We start from the raw sequence: 18,815 nt of genomic DNA, 5'->3' as shown, positions 1-18,815 counted from the left end.
GCGTTTCCCGGGAATTTGCAGGGTGGTCTGCAGTGGCGGGCCTCTGTGCCCTACCGCTGGTGGTAGAAACACCATTGTTCGTTGGGCTCCTCACTCCCGTCGCTGGGTTTTGTAGGCTCTGCTGCCGGGTCTGGTCTGTCGTTGGGCACGCGGCTTGGTGATCTGTGCGACGGATGCCCCTCTCTCTTTCCTGGCATTCCACAGCACATCTGCTCGGGCCGCCACCTCCCGGGGGTTGCTGAAATCTGCGTCGGACAGCAGCAGGCATATGTCCTCGGGCAGTTGCTCTAGGAATGCCTGCTCGAACATGAGGCAGGGTTTGCGTCCTTCAGCCAGGGCCAGCATCTCGTTCATTAATGCTGACGGCGGCCTGTCTCCCAAACCATCCAGGTGCATTAAGCGGCGTGCTCGTTCGCACCGTGAGAGTCTGAAAGTCCTTATGAGCAGGGCTTTGAATGCTGTGTATTTGCCATCCTCCGGAGGCGACTGTATAAACTCCTCAACTTGTGCAGCTGTCTCCTGGTCGAGTGAGCTCAGCACGTAGTAGTAGCGAGTGGACTCCGAGGTTATCTGCCAAATGTGGAATTGTGCTTCTGCTTGTTCGAACCATAATTGGGGTTGCAGCGTCCAGAAGCTTCGCAGTTTTAACGAAACTGCGTGAACAGATGCAGCGTTGGTCATCTCTGGTCCAAATATCGTTTGGGCCGTCGGGGTCACCAATTGTAGCGGTGTGCTACACACAGCGCTAGAATAACCACACGGAGTCGGTGAGTCAGAGTTGCGATGAAAGAGATTTATTTAGACTTTGCGGCCTGCTTTAAAGCCTTCCCGTTCCCGCCCTCCCTGGGGCAGGACTGCTGTGGGGAATGCATATTCCCAGACCCCTTCCATGCGCGGGATTTTCCCCCTGCTGGTGAAGATGGCCTGGCGCCCTTTTTGGGGCTGGCCTTCTGCCTGCGCGCGCTGTTGTGAGCTGGTTCGTGGGTGCCAGCAAGTGGGTCGCCACAGAGTCTGTATTTGAAAACTCAGATTTACGAGGAAATCTTTTTATTCCCCCTTCCCCCCTTTGCTTTAGCAAAGTGCCTAACGTTAACTGATTGCTGTGAACTGTGGTTGGTGGGTGAGTGCCAATGGAAAATTTCAAACAGAACCAGCTAAGAATAAGTGTTTCAATAGAATAAGGAAAAGAGAACAGTTTCCACTGGCAGGAGGGACAGTAACCACAGGAGAAAGATTTTAAGGCATTTGGCAGAAACATCAGGGAAAGGTTGGATATTTTCTATAAGCAGGAAGTACTGATTTGGAACGCACTTCCTGTAAAGCCATAGATGCTTATTCAGTAATTTTCAAAAATATATTTGATATATGCTTAATGTTATCATTTGCAAGTGTAGGGAGAAAAGGAGAAGAAATGGAAAATTATTGTGTTGTTTTCTTTGAGTTACTGGTGGATGTAATGGGCTTTAACACTGTAAGAGTCTGTGAAATTGTGCTTTAGATTTTGGAATGGAATACCTTTTAGCTGCAATTTTGGAGGGTGTGTCTTAAATGATAAGTGTGCAGCAAAATTCTTTAGTAATGTCACTGAGATACAAATGCTATTTTTAATATACTTTTTCCTCTCGTTTTAGGATGCAGAGAAGCGAACTCCTTTGCATGCCGCTGCATATCTAGGAGATGCTGAAATTGTTGAACTACTTATTTTATCAGGTATTTTTGTATTTTTCCACTTATTCCATTGTTTTGATAAGATCTTTTACAGATGTTACTGCAGGAGCATGAAAAAGCAATGTTTAGGATTTAAACTTTGAAATGTGAAATATTGAAGGCTTCAGTTCTAAGGAATAATTTCACTTGTTAAGAAAGATAGCCCACTGAGTTTGATTACCTTCATCTTTAGAGCTCAACATCTAAGAAATAATTTGTGTATTTCGTGCCAATTTGGCACATCTTGCCAAAATTCCCAAGTAGGCTGAGAAACTTTCTTTGAAAATTACCAATGGAAGATGTTAAAAACAAGAGAAAATCTGCAGATGCTGAAAATCCAAGCAACGCACACAGAATGCTGGAGGAACTCAGCATGAAACGTTGACTGTACTTTTTTCCATAGATGCTGCCTGGCCTGCTGAGTTCCTCCAGCATTTTGTGAGGGAAGATGTTAGTTGAGGCTGAAGATGAGTATGTGGCATGGTTCTCAAGTTCTTTCGAGGATGAAAAATAGTTCTCAGAATACTCAAGTGGAATCCTGGTTGAACAAGTTTCTGTCAAGATTACTAGGTGACTAGATGTGTGGCAAAGGTGTCCCGTGCTGCAGCTCCTGTCTATTCACATCAAACTCCTACTTAAAGTGCAAGCAATAAGTAGTTGGGTAAGCAGTAAGAAGTTAAAGCAAACAAATCCAGTCGGCTGTATAGAGAGCAAGGAATGCAACAGGCCTGATAGGTGAAACATGAACTCAATATTGTTAGTCATGTGAGACTGGGATATTATAGCTATTACAGGAACATGGTTGAAGGATGAGCAAGATTGGCAGCTCAGTGGTCCAGATACAGATGCTACAGGTGTGATAAGATGCAGGAAGGCACCTCTTTTGCTTATTTGATTAGGGAGAACATTATGGTGGTTACTGAAAGTGAAATCTAGGAGGATCATCCATTAAGGTTGAATTATTGCAACCCCAGTAGTCATAAGAACATAAGAAATAGGAGCAGGAGAAGGCCACCTGGCCCATCGAACCTGCCCCGCCATTCAGAAAGATCATGGCTGATCTGTCTGTAAACTCAGCTCCATCTACGTGCCTTTTCCCCATAACCCTTAATTCCCTTACCATGTAAAAACCTATCTAAACTGTTTCTTAAATATATTTAGTGAGGAAGCCTCAACTGCTTCCCTGGGCAGAGAATTCCACAGATTCACCACTCTCTGGGAAAAACAGTTTCTCCTCATCTCCATCCTAAATCTTCTCCCCATCTCCGTCCTAAATCTTCTCCCCTGAAACTTGAGGCAATGTCCCCTAGTTCTAGTCTCACCTACCAATGCAAACAACTTTTCTACTTCTATCTTATCTATTGCTTTCAAAATTTTGTATGTTTCTATAAGATACCCTCTCATTCTTCTGAACTCCAGAGAGTATAATCCCAGGTGACTCAATCTCTCCTCATAGGTTAACCCCTTCATCCCTGGAATCAACTTGTTGAACCTCCTCTGCACTGCCTCCAAAGCCAGTATATCCTTCCTCAAGTATGGAGACCAGGACTGCACACGGTACTCCAGGTGCGGCCTCACCAGTACCCTGTATAGTTGCAGCGTGACCTCCCTGCTCTTGAATTCAATCCCTCTAGCAATGAAGGCCAACATTCCGTTTGCCTTCTTAATAACCTGTTGTATCTGCAAGCCAACTTTTTGCGATTCATGAACAAGCACTCCCAAGTCCCTCTGCACAACAGCATGCTGCAATCTTCCACCATTTAAATAATAATCTGCTCTTCTATTTTTCCTTCCGAAGTGGATGATCTCGCATTTACCAACATTGTATTCCATCTCCCAGACCTTGGCCCACTCACTTAACCTATCTATATTCCTCTGCAGACTCTCCACATCCTCTGTACAATTTGCTTTCCCACTCAGTTTAATGTCATCAGCAAATTTTGCTATGCTACACTCAGTTCCCTCTTCCAAATCATCAATGTAAATGGTAAACAGCTGCGGGCCCAGCACCGACCCCTGCAGCACCCCACTCACGACTGACTGCCAACTGGAGAAGCACCCATTTGTACCGACTCTCTGCCTTCTATAGGTTAACCAATCCATTATCCATGCCAATACATTTCCTCCGACTCCATGCATCCGTATCTTATTTATACTCTTGTGCGGCACCTTATCGAACGCCTTCTGGAAATCCAAGTATACGATATCCACCTGTTCCCCTCTATCCACTGCACTCATTGTGACTTCAAAGAACTCCAGTAAATTTGTCAAACAAGACCTGCCCTTTCTGAATCCATGCTGTGTCTGTCTAATGGAACCACTCCTTTCTAAATGTTTCGCTATTTCTTCCTTAATGACAGCTTCAAGCATTTTCCTGACTACAGATGTTAAGCTGACTGGCCTATAGTTGCAACACACGCACAAAAAATGCTGGTGAACGCAGCAGGCCAGGCAGCATCTATAGGAAGATGTGCAGTTGACGTTTCGGGCCGAGGCCCTTCGTCAGGACTAACTGAAAGAAGAGATAGTAAGAGATTTGAAAGGGGGAGGGGAAGATCCAAAATGACAGGAGGGGGAGGGATGGAGCTAAGAGCTGGAAAGTTGATTGGCAAAAGGGATACGAGGCTGGAGAAGGGAGAGGATCATGGGATGGGAGGCCTAGGGAGAAAGAAAGGGGGAGGGGAGCCCAGAGGATGGGCAAGGAGTTGTAGTGAGAGAGACGGAGGGAGAAAAAAGAGAGAGAAAAAAAATGATAATAATAAATTAATAAGGGATGGGGTACGGAGGGGAGGTGGGGCATTAACGGAAGTTAGAGAAGTCAGTGTTCATGCCATCAGGTTGGAGGCTACCCAGATGGAATATAAGGTGTTGTTCCTCCAAACTGAGTGTGGCTTCATCTTGACAGTAGAGGAGGCCATGGATAGGCATATCAGAATGGAAATGGGATGTGGAATTAAAATGTATGACCACTGGGAAATCCTGCCTTCTCTGCGGACAGAGCGTAGGTGTTCAGCGAAACGGTCTTCCAGCCTGCGTCAGGTCTAGCCAATATATAGAAGGCCACATCGGGAGCACCAGACGCAGTATATCACCCCAGCCGACTCACAGGTGAAGTGTCGCCTCACCTGGAAGGACTGTCTGCGGTCCTGAATGGTGGTGAGGGAGGAAGTGTAAGGGCATGTGTAGCCCTTGTTCCGCTTACAAGGTTAAGTGCCGGGAGGGAGATTGGTGGGAAAGGATGGGGGGGACGAATGGACAAGGGAGTCGCGTAGGGAGCGATCCCTGCGGAAAGTGGGGGGGGGGGAGAGGGAAAGATGTGCTTAGTGGTAGGATCCCGTCTTTTATAGTTGCCCGTCTTTTGCCTAGGTCCTTTTTTAAAAAGTGGCGAGACGTTTGCTGTCTTCCGATCTGCTGGGACCTGCCCAGAGTCTAGAGAATTTTGATAAATGATTACCAATGCGTCTACTATAACCTCCGCCAATTCCTTCAGCACCTTGAGATGCATCCCATCAGGACCAGGGAACTTATCTACCTTCAGGCCCTCTAGTTTGCTCATCACTATCTCTTCAGTGACAGTGATCTTATCGAGGTCCTCACCTCCCATTTTGTACATAACATCCTTCTTTGGCATATTAGACGTGTCCTCCACTGGGAAGACTGACACAAAATAGTCGTTCAATGCCTCAGCCATTTCCTTATCACCCAATATCAATCTTCCCTTCTCGTCTTCCAAGTGACCTACGTTGACTTTAGCCACCATCTTCTGCTTGAAATATTTATAAAACTTTTGCTATCTGTTTTTATATTTTGTGCTAATTTACTTTCATATTCTGTCTTCCCTTTCCTTATTTCTTGTTTAGTTGTTCTCTGTTGCTTTTTAAAGTTTCTCCGGTCCTCCCACTACTCCCACTTTCCTAGTCTCCCACTACTTTTTGCGACTTTGTACACACGAGCTTTTAATTTGATACTATCTTTTATTTCCTTAGTTATCCATGGCTGGCTCTCCCCACACTTACTGTCCTTACTTTTGACTGGAATATACATTTGTTGAGCACTGCGAAAAATCTCTTTGAAAGTATTCCACTGTTCCTCAACTGTCCTATTAAATAGCCTGTGCTCCCAATCCACATTAGCCAACTCCTCACTCATCCTGTTGTAGTCTCCCTTGTTCAAGCATAATACACTAGTTTTAGATCTAACTATTTCATCCTCCATCTGAATGCAAAATTCAATCACACTATGATCACTCTTTCCAAGAGGATCCCTGACTACAGGATCGTTAATCTTAACTGTCTCATCGCACAGGACTAGATCTAAGATAGCATTTTCCCTCGTAAGTTCACTAAATGCTGCTCAAGAAAGCCATCACGGATGCATTCTATGAATTCCTCCTCAAGATTTCCTTGACCAACCTGATTCACCGAATCTATGTGGAGGTTAAAATCCTCCATGACAACTGCTAACAACAGGAATTCTGCAGATGCTGGAAATTCAAGCAACATACATCAAAGTTGCTGGTGAACGCAGCAGGCCAAGCAGCATCTATAGGAAGAGGCGCAGTCGACGTTTCAGGCCGAGACCCTTCGTCAGGACCAACTCAGTTAGTCCTGACGAAAGGTCTCGGCCTGAAACGTCGACTGCGCCTCTTCCTATAGATGCTGCTTGGCCTGCTGCGTTCACCAGCAACTTTGATGACAACTGCTGTTCTGTTCTTACAAGCCTCAGTAATTTCTTGGTTAATTGCCTCTGCCACTGCAATATTTTTATTAGGTGGCCTATAGACAACACCCACCAGTGATATTTTTCCCTTTACTATTCTTAACCTCTACCCAGTTGGACTCAACATTCTGCTCCGGAGATCTTATATCGTCTCTCGCAATCACCCTAATCTCATCTGTAATCAAGAGCGCCACCCCACCTCCTCTGCCTTCCTGCCTATCTTTCCGTATTACCTGATACCCTTGGATATTTAATTCCCAATCATCTCCACCTTGCAACCAGGTTTCTGTAATGGACACTAAATCATATGTCTTGCTACTGATCTGTGCCATAAGTTCACTAACCTTGTTTCTAATACTATGGGCATTTAGATAAAGTGCCCTTGTACTCGTTGTCCTTTTAGAATCTAGTGACCTATGCAATTTTTGCTTTTTACTTTTATGCACTCTACTCTTACTTTTTTCTTCACTAGCTCTAGCTTTGGTCTCTGCATCACTTCCCTCTTTTCTGTTTGGTTCCCATCCCCCTGCCATATTAGTTTAAAGCCTCCCCAACAGCACTAGCAAACAATCTCCCTAGGACATTGATCCCAGCCCTGCCCAGATGTAGATCGTCGGGATGGTACTGGTCCCACCTCCCTCAGAAGCGGTTCCAATGCCCCAAGAATCTAAAACCCTTCCTCCTGCACCACTGCTCAAGCCAAATATTCATTCTAGCTGTCCTGCTGTTCCAACTCTGGCTAGCACGTGGCACCGGTAATAATCCTGAAATGATTACCTTTGAGGTCCTACTCTTTATTTATCTCCTAGCTTCCTAAATTCAGCTTGTAGGACCTCATCCCGCTTTCTTCCTATATCGTTAGTACCTACATGCGCCATGACAGCTGGCTGCTCACCCTCCCCTTTCAGAATACCCTGCAGCCTCTCCGAGACATTTCTGACCCTTGCACCCGGAAGGCAACACACCATACGGGAGTCCCGTTTGCAGCCACAGAAGCTACTCTATATTCCCCTTACCATGGAATCCCTTACCACAACAGCTCCACCACTCTTTTTCTTGCCCTTATGCGCAGCAGAGCCACCCACGGTGCCATGATCCAGGCTACTGCTGCCTTCACCTGATGAGCCATCTCCCCCAACAGACTCCAAAGCGGTATATCTGTTTTGGAGCGAGATGACCGCAGGAGACTCCTGTACTACCTTCCTGTTACTACTCTTCCTGTTGGTCACCCATTCCCCATCTTGTGTGACCAACTCACTAAATGTGTTATCCACAACATTCTCAGCATCTCGGATGCTCCAAAGTGAGTCCATCTCAGTGGGAATTAGAGGAGCAAACATGAAAAGATTATTCAAGTAACATGTAAATTGCTGTACTAGAAAGTGGGTGGGGGGTGCAACATTCAACCTCCTTTTGGTGGAGCACTTTGCACTATAATTCTAATCGTCTTAAAAAGTTATTTGGATAAAAAGATAGGATTGTAAAGTTAAAATTGTAAATTGGCTCAAGGCTAATTTCAGTGGCATTAGTCAGGAGCTTGCAAATGTTGATTGTGAAAGGCTTTTTAGCAATAAAGGGATATTTAGCAAGTAGGAGGCTATAAAGACCATGAGTATTCAGGGCCAGCATGTTCCATTTAGAGTAAAAGGTCAGGTTGACAGGATTAGGGACCTTTGGTTGATTATCCCTGGAAGCTAGGAAATTGAGGAAGGAGAATAGTGATGTCATGAAACATATCCACATTACAAAAGAGGAGGTGCTGGAGTTCTTAAATTACTTAAAGGTGATAAATCCCCAAGTTCTGATCATGTGTATTCAAGACATTGTCGGGCCTTGGCAGTGATATTTGTATCATTGTTAGGCACAGCTAAGGTCCCAGTAAACCGAAGGATGGTTAATGCCTTTATTCAAAGGGCTGTAAGGACATCCCAGCAAATTACAAGCCAGTAAGCCTAACATCAATGGTGAAAGAGAAATATTATGAGTAGTAAAAATGACTTTGTGCGTGAGAAATTGTTTCTAACATATTTGAGCACTTTTTTTTTGAAGAGACGACCAAGAAAATTGACATGGCTGTGGTAGATGTTGTCTACTTCTATGTCTTTTGATAAGATTTTTCATGGTAGGCTGATCCAGAACGATAGATCAGATGGGATCCAGGATGAACTAGCAAATTGGATACAAAATTGATTTCATGGTCAGGATCAGTGATAGTGAGGAATGGTTTCCATATCGGACTCCTGTGACCAACAGTGTGCCGCAGAGATCTGTGCTAGACTCGCTTTTCAATGGCTCAATAGTTCCATTTAATATTAGAGAATGTATACAGTATGCAACCTGAAATTCTTACTCTTCACAGACATCCATGAAACAAAAGAAAAACCCAAAGAATGAATAACAGAAAAACATTAGTACCCCAAGTCCCCTGTTATCTATAGGACAGAGAATTTTAGACAAGCTTTGAAAGTGGCTTCACAGGTAGATGGTGTGAAGAGGTACTTGGCATGCCTGCTGTTATTGGTCAAGGCATTGAGTACAGGAGTTGGCACATGTTGTAACTGTACAAGCTGCTGGTGAGTCCACACTTGGTGTACTGTGGATAATTCTGTTTGCCTAGCTATATATGAAGGATTATACATTTTCCAATCCTGTCTCCTGTAAAAATGCGACTCCCTTTTCTCAGTTCCTTCATCTCTGCTGCATCTGTTGCAGGATGTGGCTTTCCTTTCCAGGACATCAGGGATGTCCTTCTTCAAAGAATGGGAATTCCTTTCCTTTACCATCGATGCTGCCCTCACCTGCATCTCCTCCATTTCATAAACATCCTTGCTCACCCCATCTTCCTGCACCTTAAACTGTGATAGAGTTCCTCTTGTCCTTGCCTACATCCCATAAGCTTCCGCATCCAACACATCATCCTCCACAACTTCCGCCATCTCCGAAGGGATCCTACCACCAAACATATCTTTAACATCCCCTCCCCCTCTAGGCTTTCTGCAGGGATAGCTCCCTCCATGATTCCCTTGTTCATTTGTCCATCCCCACTAATCTCCCTCCCGGCACTTATCCCTGCAAGCGGCCAAAGTGCTACACCTGTCCATTCACTACTCCCTCGCCTCCATTCAGGGCCCTAAACAGTCTTTCCAGGTGAAGCAACAATTGCCCTGCGAATCTGCTATGTTGATCTATTGTGTCCAGTGCTCCCAATGCAGCATCCTCTACATTGGTGAGCCCTGTTGAAAATAGGGGTCCACTTCTTTGAGCACCTCTGCTCCATCCGCTAAAAGTGGGACTTCCTAGTGGCTAAACATTTTAATTCTAATTCCCATTCCTGTTGTGACATGTCGGTCCATGGCCTCCTCTTGTGCCACTCAGAGCGGAGGAGCGATATATTATATTTCATCTGGGTAGCCTCCAACCTGATAGCATAAATATCAATTTCTCCTTCTAGTAAAAAAAATCCCTCCCCCTCCCCTCTTCTGTTCCCCATTCTGGCTGCTTTACCTCATCTCACCTGCATATCAATTCCTGCAGGCTCGGCTCCTCCTTCCCTTTCTCCTGTAGCCCACTCCCCTTTCCTTTCAGATTCCTTTCTCTTCAACCCTTTACCTTTCCTAACCACCTGGCTTCACCTAACATCTTCTAGCTACCCTTCTTCCCTGCTCCCGCCTTTTTATTCTGGTGCCTTCCCCCTTTTTCAGTCCTGAAGAAAGGATTTGGCACGAAACGTCAACTGTCTATTTTTTTCAATGGATGCTGCATGACCTGCTAAATTCCTCCAGCATTGTGTGTGTGTTGCTTTACATGAAGGATGTCTTTAGCTGAGAGGGATGCAGAGACTGTTCTCAAGGTTGTGAGGGTTTGAGTTATAAGGGGAAATTGGATAGGCTATGGCTTTCTTCCTTAGAGTGTTGGATGCTGAGAGGCAATTTTGTAGAGGTATATAAAATCATGATGGGCATAGATAAGTTGAGTGATGACAGTCTTTTTCCATGAGTTGCAAAGTGTAAAACTTGAGGTGAGAAGGAAAGACTTAAAGATGACTAGGGGCAATTTCTTCACATTCAGAGTGGTAGGCATGTGGAATGAGCTGCCAGAAGAAGTGGTAGAGATGGGTACAATTACACTGGACAAGTACATGGATAAGAAATGTTTGGAAGGATATAGACCAAATGCAAACCAGTGGACCGACTCAGGCAGGCTGTTGGGTCACATTGGTGAGTTCGGCCTGTTACTTTGCTTATAGTTCTATGATGAATCTAGCTGTCTGTTTAAAAAGGGGGTGAGTTTTGTAACTTTGGATAACACAAGCAGCAACTGCTCTGGTACCCTGCTCAGCCCTGAATCATGTGCCTTATGTATTTTTTATTTTTTTAAAGGAATAGTGAACAAAAAAAAATCATCTTATATTTCAGACTGCCAGCAAGCGAAATGCATCCAGGTAGTTTGTAAAATGCTGCCACATTGTTCGCATTTGTTTAGCCAAAGAGTACATTTTGCTATTGGTGCTTAGCCAAGTAGATCATGGTACTTTCAGAGCTGATTCAGTGAGCACTTTAGTACTCGGGAATGCATCCTCAGTACTTGCAGCCTCATCTTCTTTTCTTGTTAACTGTGTAGTTGTTCACTGATTTTCACAAATGTATGTGTGCGGCAGGACTGTCTGATTTTAATTTAATAATTTTCTGTGGAATTATTCATCTCTTAATTTTTGCATGATAATTTTGCTATTTAGCATGCATGTACTTCCATGTTATGAATTTGCCAGTTTGACACATTTTTGGTATACTGGGCACTCCTCCCATCATGCTCTTTTTCCACTCAGTGAACTATGGTATGTCTCTTGGCTTGGTATTACTGGTAAGGTGAGAATTTTGTTAGGCCTCTAGATTTAAGATTTTGATGGAATACATTTCTGCTGTTTTGGCCTATTCCAAGTAATGGATTTGAACTACCAGGCCTGTTCAGGATCTCTCTTGATGTCCCTGTGAAGATGGGTTTTGACTTTACAAAGACTATGCAATTGTTGTCACTTCAACCTGTAGATACAAATAGATAGACACAAATGCAGAGTGTAGATTGGTAGTGGTTGATTCCCTTACCATCTGCCATAGACTGAATCTATCCCCTTCAGGTTGATCTTTTGTGTGTCTCCCAGTTTAAATACTAACTTCCAGAAGTTCTTGAGGAAAAGCAATATTTTCTGGCATGTGATGTGCTTTTGATGCACTGAAATCTGGTGATAGCTTCCCTTTTCTGAAAGGCAGTAGTAACCCACAGAGTCTGGTACCTTCAAAAACTTGCTTTCTTTTAAATTCCAGATGATGTAATAGTTTTTAAATTCCCAGTTGGCAAGGTGGGATTTGAACACTATCCCTAGATTATTATTCTTATTGCATTTACTGCATTGTTGCAACTTCATCATGGATCAACTACATGCCTCAACTATAGCAAGCCTTGTAGTTATTTGGAATTGCTGGGAAGTTCTGTGCAGGCCATTGTTAGTTATTACTTGCATACTTTTGTGTTTTTAGGAGCTAGAGTGAATGCCAAAGACAACAAGTGGTTGACTCCCTTACATCGTGCTGTTGCCTCGTGCAGTGAGGTAAGTGCACATGGCATGATGTGTCTTGTAACAATTAAAGATAGTCTTAAAGCATATGTACTTTTTGGACATTTGATACTAGCATATAGCAACCCAAATTTACTCAGTATATTTCCTTAAGTTGTCAGAGCACAAGAAAATAGGAGCACAAATAGGGAATTTGGCCCCCTCACTACTGCCCCACCATTCAGGCGATTGTGGCTGATCTCTACTGGCCTCAGTCCTTTTCTGTGCCAGTTCCCTATAACCCTTAATTCCTCAATCTTTTAAATATTTATTTATCTCCATGCTTGGGTGGAGAATTCCAGAGATTCAGTCCCCTCTGGGAGAATTATGTCCCTCAGTTTTAAATGACCAGTCCCATGTTCCCTTATTCTTGACTGTCTCACTAGTGGTAAACTCTCAACATCTGCCCTGTTAAGCTCCCTTAGGATCTTTATGTTTGAATAAGGTACTAATCCAAACTGTCTTGCCTCTCTTGATAGGACAGTCCTCTCTTCCTGGGAATTAGGCTGGTGAACCTCCTTTGGATTGTCACCAATGCTACTATATCCTTTGTTAGATAAGGGGACTAAAACCTGATGCACAACTCCAGCTGTGGCCTCACCAATGCTTGTACAATGTAATAAAACCCTCTTATTCTTAAAGTGTTTATAATAAACACCAGCATGCTATTTACTTCCTTAACCACTTCTTTGACATGTCTGTTAAAATTTTCTTCTGATTCATACTCTTAGAGCACTTTAAAATTCACTCATTTGCTGTCTCTCTGCCTTTTGATTCCTCTTAATGTACATTAAAATCCATTTGCCAGCGTTTTCCCCCAATATCTCAATTTACCTATGTCCTGTTGCAGAATCAGTGTCCTCAAAATAGAATACTCTTCCACCTATTTTTGTATTGCCAACAAACTTGGAAACCTTAACGTTCACTCCTTCTTCCAAGTCATCGATGTGAATAATAAACATTTGAAAAGGACACATTTGTTCCAGTTCTTCATTTTCTATGCAGCAGCCAGTTTTCAGTCTATTTTAGCACACTTCCTCCAATATTTTAGACTCTTAATTTATACAGCAGCCTCTGTATGTCTTCCTGTCAAATGCCTTTTGGAAATCCAGATATCTAAACAATACTGTATCATAAGTTTCCCCTCTATCAACCCTCTCTTCATGTCCTGAAAGAAGTCAACTGAACTTGTCAAGCATGATTTATTTTCATTAAACCATGTTGACTAGACGATATATTCAGCTTTCCTAAACTACTAATTATTTACACTTTGATTGTTGACTCTAATATCTTGCTAACAATATATATTAAGTAAACTAGCTGACCTATAGCTTCCTGCCTTCTGTCTTTTTCCCTTTTTGAAGAATCGAGTTGAATTTTTTTCCTAGTTTTCTGGTACACTCCTTGAAATTAGCAAGTTACAAAGAATTTCAGTCAATGGGTCCACTGTCTCTGCAGCCATTTCCTTTGAGACCATTGGGTGCAAGCCAGTGAATCCTAATGATTTGTCTGCGTTTAGCCCAGTAACTCTTTTCATTGGGATTCTTACAAGTTCCTATCTGCTATTTGAAATTAGCTTGCTTGTTATCTTGGGGATATTTACAGTCTCCACCACGATGAAGATGATGCAAGCAATTGATCGAACATGTCTGTCATATCTTTTTTCCCATTAATAATTCATCAGCAGAAAGTAAACCATGACTTTGTTTTGATATCACATGCAAGCTTTCTCTCAAAATTATTTTTTTCTCTCTCCTTACGAGTTTTTTTAGTATTTTTCTCCTCAATCCTACAATGCTCCCAGTCCTCTGGCCTGTCATCAGCCATTGGCACTTTACATGTCCATTCATTGTATTTTTTTGCTGTTTTATACTTTGAGTAATATTTAATTGAAAGTTAATTCAGTGGTTTTGAATTGTGCTTTGCAGAGTTGTAAGCATAAATATTTTTTGAAGAAGATTGCTCCCTCATTAATAGGGCACAATTTTATACGTTATGCAAATCAGAGTTCATTATCTAGTCTGGCCAGCTCTTGATTTAGGTACAAGTTTTCTACCAATGAATGCACTATTAATGAGAAGCTATCAAGAGTTATTGCAGCTGAATGGTAGCTGTGTCTTGATTTTACTTCTTGCTTTCATTTAAACATCTGATCTATTTTTCACATCAGGCATCCTTAAGACTTATTTATTTTGAATTCGTAGCTCCAAATTGCTTCCAGTCTAAATTAAATAATAATTAATTTCCCCAACTGAAAGTATTGAAGATATAATAATATGTATTTGGAACGGTTACATGCATTTGTTACCTTTCCTGGAACTGCTTAATTAATGCTGGCCAATAGGCAAGCTCTCTTAAAGGTCAGATGACATTGCGAAATGGGTTAAGGCTGATTATTTATACAGCCCAGTTTGTGGTTGCTAATGACTGAGATAACTAACTATTGTTTGACAAGAATTTGTTGATGATTTTATGTAATTTGAAATATAAAATGTCTAAATGTTACGCTTTTGGTAGTAAATCCATTAAGTAGAAGCTGTTGATATTACAAAATGTACTTTAAAATGAAAGCAAATTGCCATTGTCCAATCCTTATGCATAAGGAGGTTGACAAGATAAAAGTGTATTTTTGTAGTGTATATTCAAAATCTTGTAGACCAAAATGCAGAAATACAAAAGCAATTTTCTGTCATTTGTATTTTTGTTTCAGAATTAATTTAGTTCTCTGCATTAAGTGACAAGGTTGGTTTTCTCAAACTGAATGTTGAAGTAACTGTGGTACCTAGGTTGCACTATTCAAAGTAAATTTATTACCAAAGTACACCCATCTGTCACCATATACAACCCTAAGTTTTATTTTCTTGTGGGCATGCTCAATAAATCCAATAACCATGATAGAATCGATGAAAGATTGCACCTGGGCATTCAACCAGTGTGCAAAAGGCAATAAACTGTAAATACAAAATGAAAGAAATAAAAATAATACATAGACAATAAATATCGAGAACATGAGATGAAGAGTCCTTGAAAGTAAATCCATTAGTTGTGGGAACATTTCAGTGATGGGCCAAGTAAAATTATCCCCTTTGGTTTAAGAGCCTGATGGTTGAGGGGTAATAACTCTTCAAAGGGTTTTAAAGGTACATTTAATGTCAGAGAAATGTGTACAATATACATCCTGAAATGCTTTTTCTCCCTGAGCCTCCTGAGGCTCCTGTACCCCACCTTCATGATGGCAGTAGCGAGAAGAGAATATGGCCTGGGTGATGGGGTCCTTGATAATTGATGCTGCTTGCCTGTGATGACGTTCCATGTAGATGTGCTCAATGGTTGGGGGGTGGGCTTTACCCATGATGGACAGAGCAGAATATACTACTTTTTGTAGGATTTTCCATTCAAAGGCATTGGTGTTCCCATCTCAAACTGGGAGGCAGTCAGACAATGTACTGCCCACCATATATCAGTTGAAGTTTGTCAAAGGTTTAGATGTCATGCCGAATCTGCACAAACTCCTAAGGAAGTATAGGCACTGCCGTGTTTTCTTCAAAGTTGCACTTAACATGCTGAGCCCAGTACAGGTCTTCTGAAATGATAGCAATGGTGGAGACTCTCTCCACCTCTGGTCCCCTGATAAGGACTGGCTCATGGACCTCTGGTTTCCTCCACCTGAAGTCAATAACTAGCTCCTTAGTCTTGCTGACATTGAGTTAGAGGTTGTTGTTGTGGCACCACTCAGCCAGATTTTCAGTCTCCCTCCTATATGCTAATTGGTCACCACCTTTGAATCAGCCTATAACAGTGGTGTCATCAGCAAACTTGGATATAGCATTTGAGCAGTACTTCACACAGTCATAATGTCAAGCGAATAGAGCAGCAGGCGGAGCGCAAACACGAGAAAATCTCAGATGCTGGAAATCCAAAACAACACACACAAAATACTGCAAGAACTCAGCAGGTCAGGCAGCATCTATGGAATAGAGTATACTGTAGATGTTTCGGGCTGAGACCCTTCTTCAGGACAGAGAGGGAAGGGAGGGAGATGCCTGAATGAAAAAGTAGGGGGAGGAAAGAAAGAGGTTAGCTGGGAGGTGATAGGTGAAGCCAGGTGGGTGGGAAAGATCAAGGGCTAGAGAAGATGGAATCTGATAAGAGAGGGGGGTGGACAATAAAAAGGGGAAGGAGACCCTGGGGGAAATGATAGGCAGGTGAGAAGTAGTAAAAGGTCAGAATGGGGAATAGAAGTGGGGATGGGGTGGAGAGTTTGGTTGACTAGTAGGAGAAATCGATATTGATACCAACAGGTTGGATGGTACCCAGATGGTATATAAGATGTTACTCCTCCACCCTGAGGGTGGCCTCATCTTGGCACGAGGAGGCCATGGATCAACATGTTGGAATGGGAATAAAAAAATATTTGGCCATGTGGAAGTCCCGCTTGTAGCAGAAGTGCTTGACGAAATGGTCTCCCAATTTAGGAGGCTAAGTACACACCCTTGTGGTGCACCTGTGATGATGGAGATTGAGGAGGTGTTATCAATCCAAACTGACTGGGGTCTGTAAGTGGAAGTGGCTAGCTTAGTTTTTCCTTGATCTTTTGAAATAGGAATTTATTTGAAGTGAGTTTCTGTTGGAAAAGAAATGTTCATGATCTCCATTTCCCACACAGACTTCGTTTTCTAACTTTTAAGAATATGAATTCATACTTTTATTTCTTACTTCGTCTTTTGAGTAGTGGCTTTTCTTATTGTGTATTACGTACTTCTACACCGTGCCTATAAGAATTATTCACCACCCCGCCCTTGGAACATTTTCATGTTTTTTTTTGCTTTACAACATTGAATCACAGTGGATTTAATTAGATTTTTTGACGCTGATCAACAGAAAGGACACTTTCATGTCAACATGAAAATAAATTTCTACAAATTAATCTAAATATATTACAATTATTAAAGTCGGTATTTAGTAGATGCACCTTTGGCTGCAATTGCAGCCTTGAGCCTGTATAGATAGTTCTCTATCTGATTTGCATGTCTGGATACTGGAATTTTTCCCCATTCTTCTTTACAAAACTGCTGAAGTTCTGTCAGATTACATGGGGATCATTAGTGAACAGCCCTTTTCAAGTCCAACCACAAATTCTCAATTGGATTGAGGTCTGGCTTGGCCTCCCCAGGACATTAACTTAATTTTTAAGCCACTCCTGTGTAGCTTTGACATTATGCTTGTGGCCATTGTCTTGCTGGAAAACAAATCTTTCCCTAGTTGCAGTTCTCTTGCAGATTTTCCTCCAGGAGTTCCCTGTATTTTGTTACATTCATTTTAACCTTTTCCTTCACTAGCTTTCCAGGGCCTGTGCAGTGAAGCATCCCCACAGCATGATGCAGCCACCACCATATTTTACAGTAGGGGATGGTGTGTTTTTGGTGATGTGCAGTGTTTGGCTTATGTCAAACATTGCGTTTAGTCTATTGGCCAAAAAGCTCAATTTTGGTTTCATCAGACCATAGAACCTTCTTCCAGCTGACTTCAGAGTCTCCCACATGTCTTCTGGCAAACTCTGTACAAGATTTCATGTGCGTTTTTCTCTATAGTGGCTTTCTCTTTGCCACTCTCCCATAAAGCTGCAACTCGTGAAGCACCCAGGGTTGCATGTGCAGTCTCTCCCATTTCAGCCACTGAATATTGAACTCCTCCAGAGTTGTCATCGGCCTCCCTTACTATTTCCCTTCTTGCACGGTCACTCAGTTTTTGAGGACGGCTTACTTAGACAGATTTACAGCTGTGCCATATTTCCATTTCTCGATGATTGACTTAACTGTACTCCAAGGGATGATCAGTGACTTGGAAATTTTCTGTATCCATCTTCTGACTTGTGCTTTTCAATAACCTTTTCACGGAGTTGCTTTGAGTGTTCTTTTTTCTTCGTGGGATAGTTTTTGCCAGGATACTGACTCACCAGTAGTTGGACCTTCCAAATACAGGTGTATTTTTACTACAATCAATTGAAACACCTTGACAGCACACAGGTGATCTCGATTTAACTAATTATGTGACTTTTAAAACCAATTGGCTGCATGGTGATGATCCGGTGTGTCATATTAAAGGGAGTGAATACTTATGCATTCGATTATTTTGTGTTTTATATTTGTGATTAGTTTAGATCACTTCGTAGGGATCTGATTTCACTTAACATGAAAGTCTTTTTCTGTTGATCAATGTCAAAAAAGCCAAATTAAATGCACTGTGATTCAGTATTGTAGTGTTGCCTATCTATATGTTTCTCAGTTTATGTTTTGCTTTTTCCTGTATACTCAAAACATATTTCTAAAATCTGTGTGGAGGGATACAATGATCTCTTGGTTCACTTATCTAAACTATATTGGTTCCATGACTTTTATCTTTGTTTCCTGATCTTGATTTGCCATGACATCTTGAACTGATTATTCCAATCCTGTAATGTTATTTCTTATTTTCGGCTTCATAGTTCTGCGTGGGTTGAAATCAACCAACAAAAAACATCCAACATTTATCATTAGCCTCAACTTACTAACGGAAAGGAGCTTAAAACAAAATATATCCTGCTTAAAAATCTGAGCCCTTTCATGAAAAGTTTCAACATGGAAAGGAGGCTTTTCAGATTATTGAGGCTTTTGTCAATCCTGTGGTCGGAGAATCTCATTTCCCAGAGCATTCCTTTCAATTGAAGGAAAAGCAAATCTTTTCATGAATTGAAAGTGTTTTTTGTTAACTTTCAAATTTTCTTCTTGTATGAAAAAGT

At 42.1% G+C, this 18,815-nt stretch overlaps 1 protein-coding gene across 6 annotated transcripts in view; it reads left to right on the top strand.

The window, feature by feature from the left end:
• The window catches only part of LOC134344374 (serine/threonine-protein phosphatase 6 regulatory ankyrin repeat subunit A), a 254,125-nt gene that overhangs the window by 108,743 nt on the left and 126,567 nt on the right, over positions 1 to 18,815 (top strand). For all 6 annotated transcript variants that reach the window (XM_063044057.1, XM_063044056.1, XM_063044053.1 and 3 more), the window contains 2 exons: positions 1,632 to 1,710; positions 11,961 to 12,031. In XM_063044057.1, coding sequence (XP_062900127.1) covers positions 1,632 to 1,710; positions 11,961 to 12,031 — 150 coding nt within the window. The remainder of the gene's footprint in view (positions 1 to 1,631; positions 1,711 to 11,960; positions 12,032 to 18,815) is intronic.

This window comes from Mobula hypostoma, chromosome 3 (assembly GCF_963921235.1).
Source record: "Mobula hypostoma chromosome 3, sMobHyp1.1, whole genome shotgun sequence".
Taxonomy (NCBI): domain Eukaryota; kingdom Metazoa; phylum Chordata; class Chondrichthyes; order Myliobatiformes; family Myliobatidae; genus Mobula; species Mobula hypostoma.
This window is presented reverse-complemented; position numbering and strand designations above follow the sequence as displayed.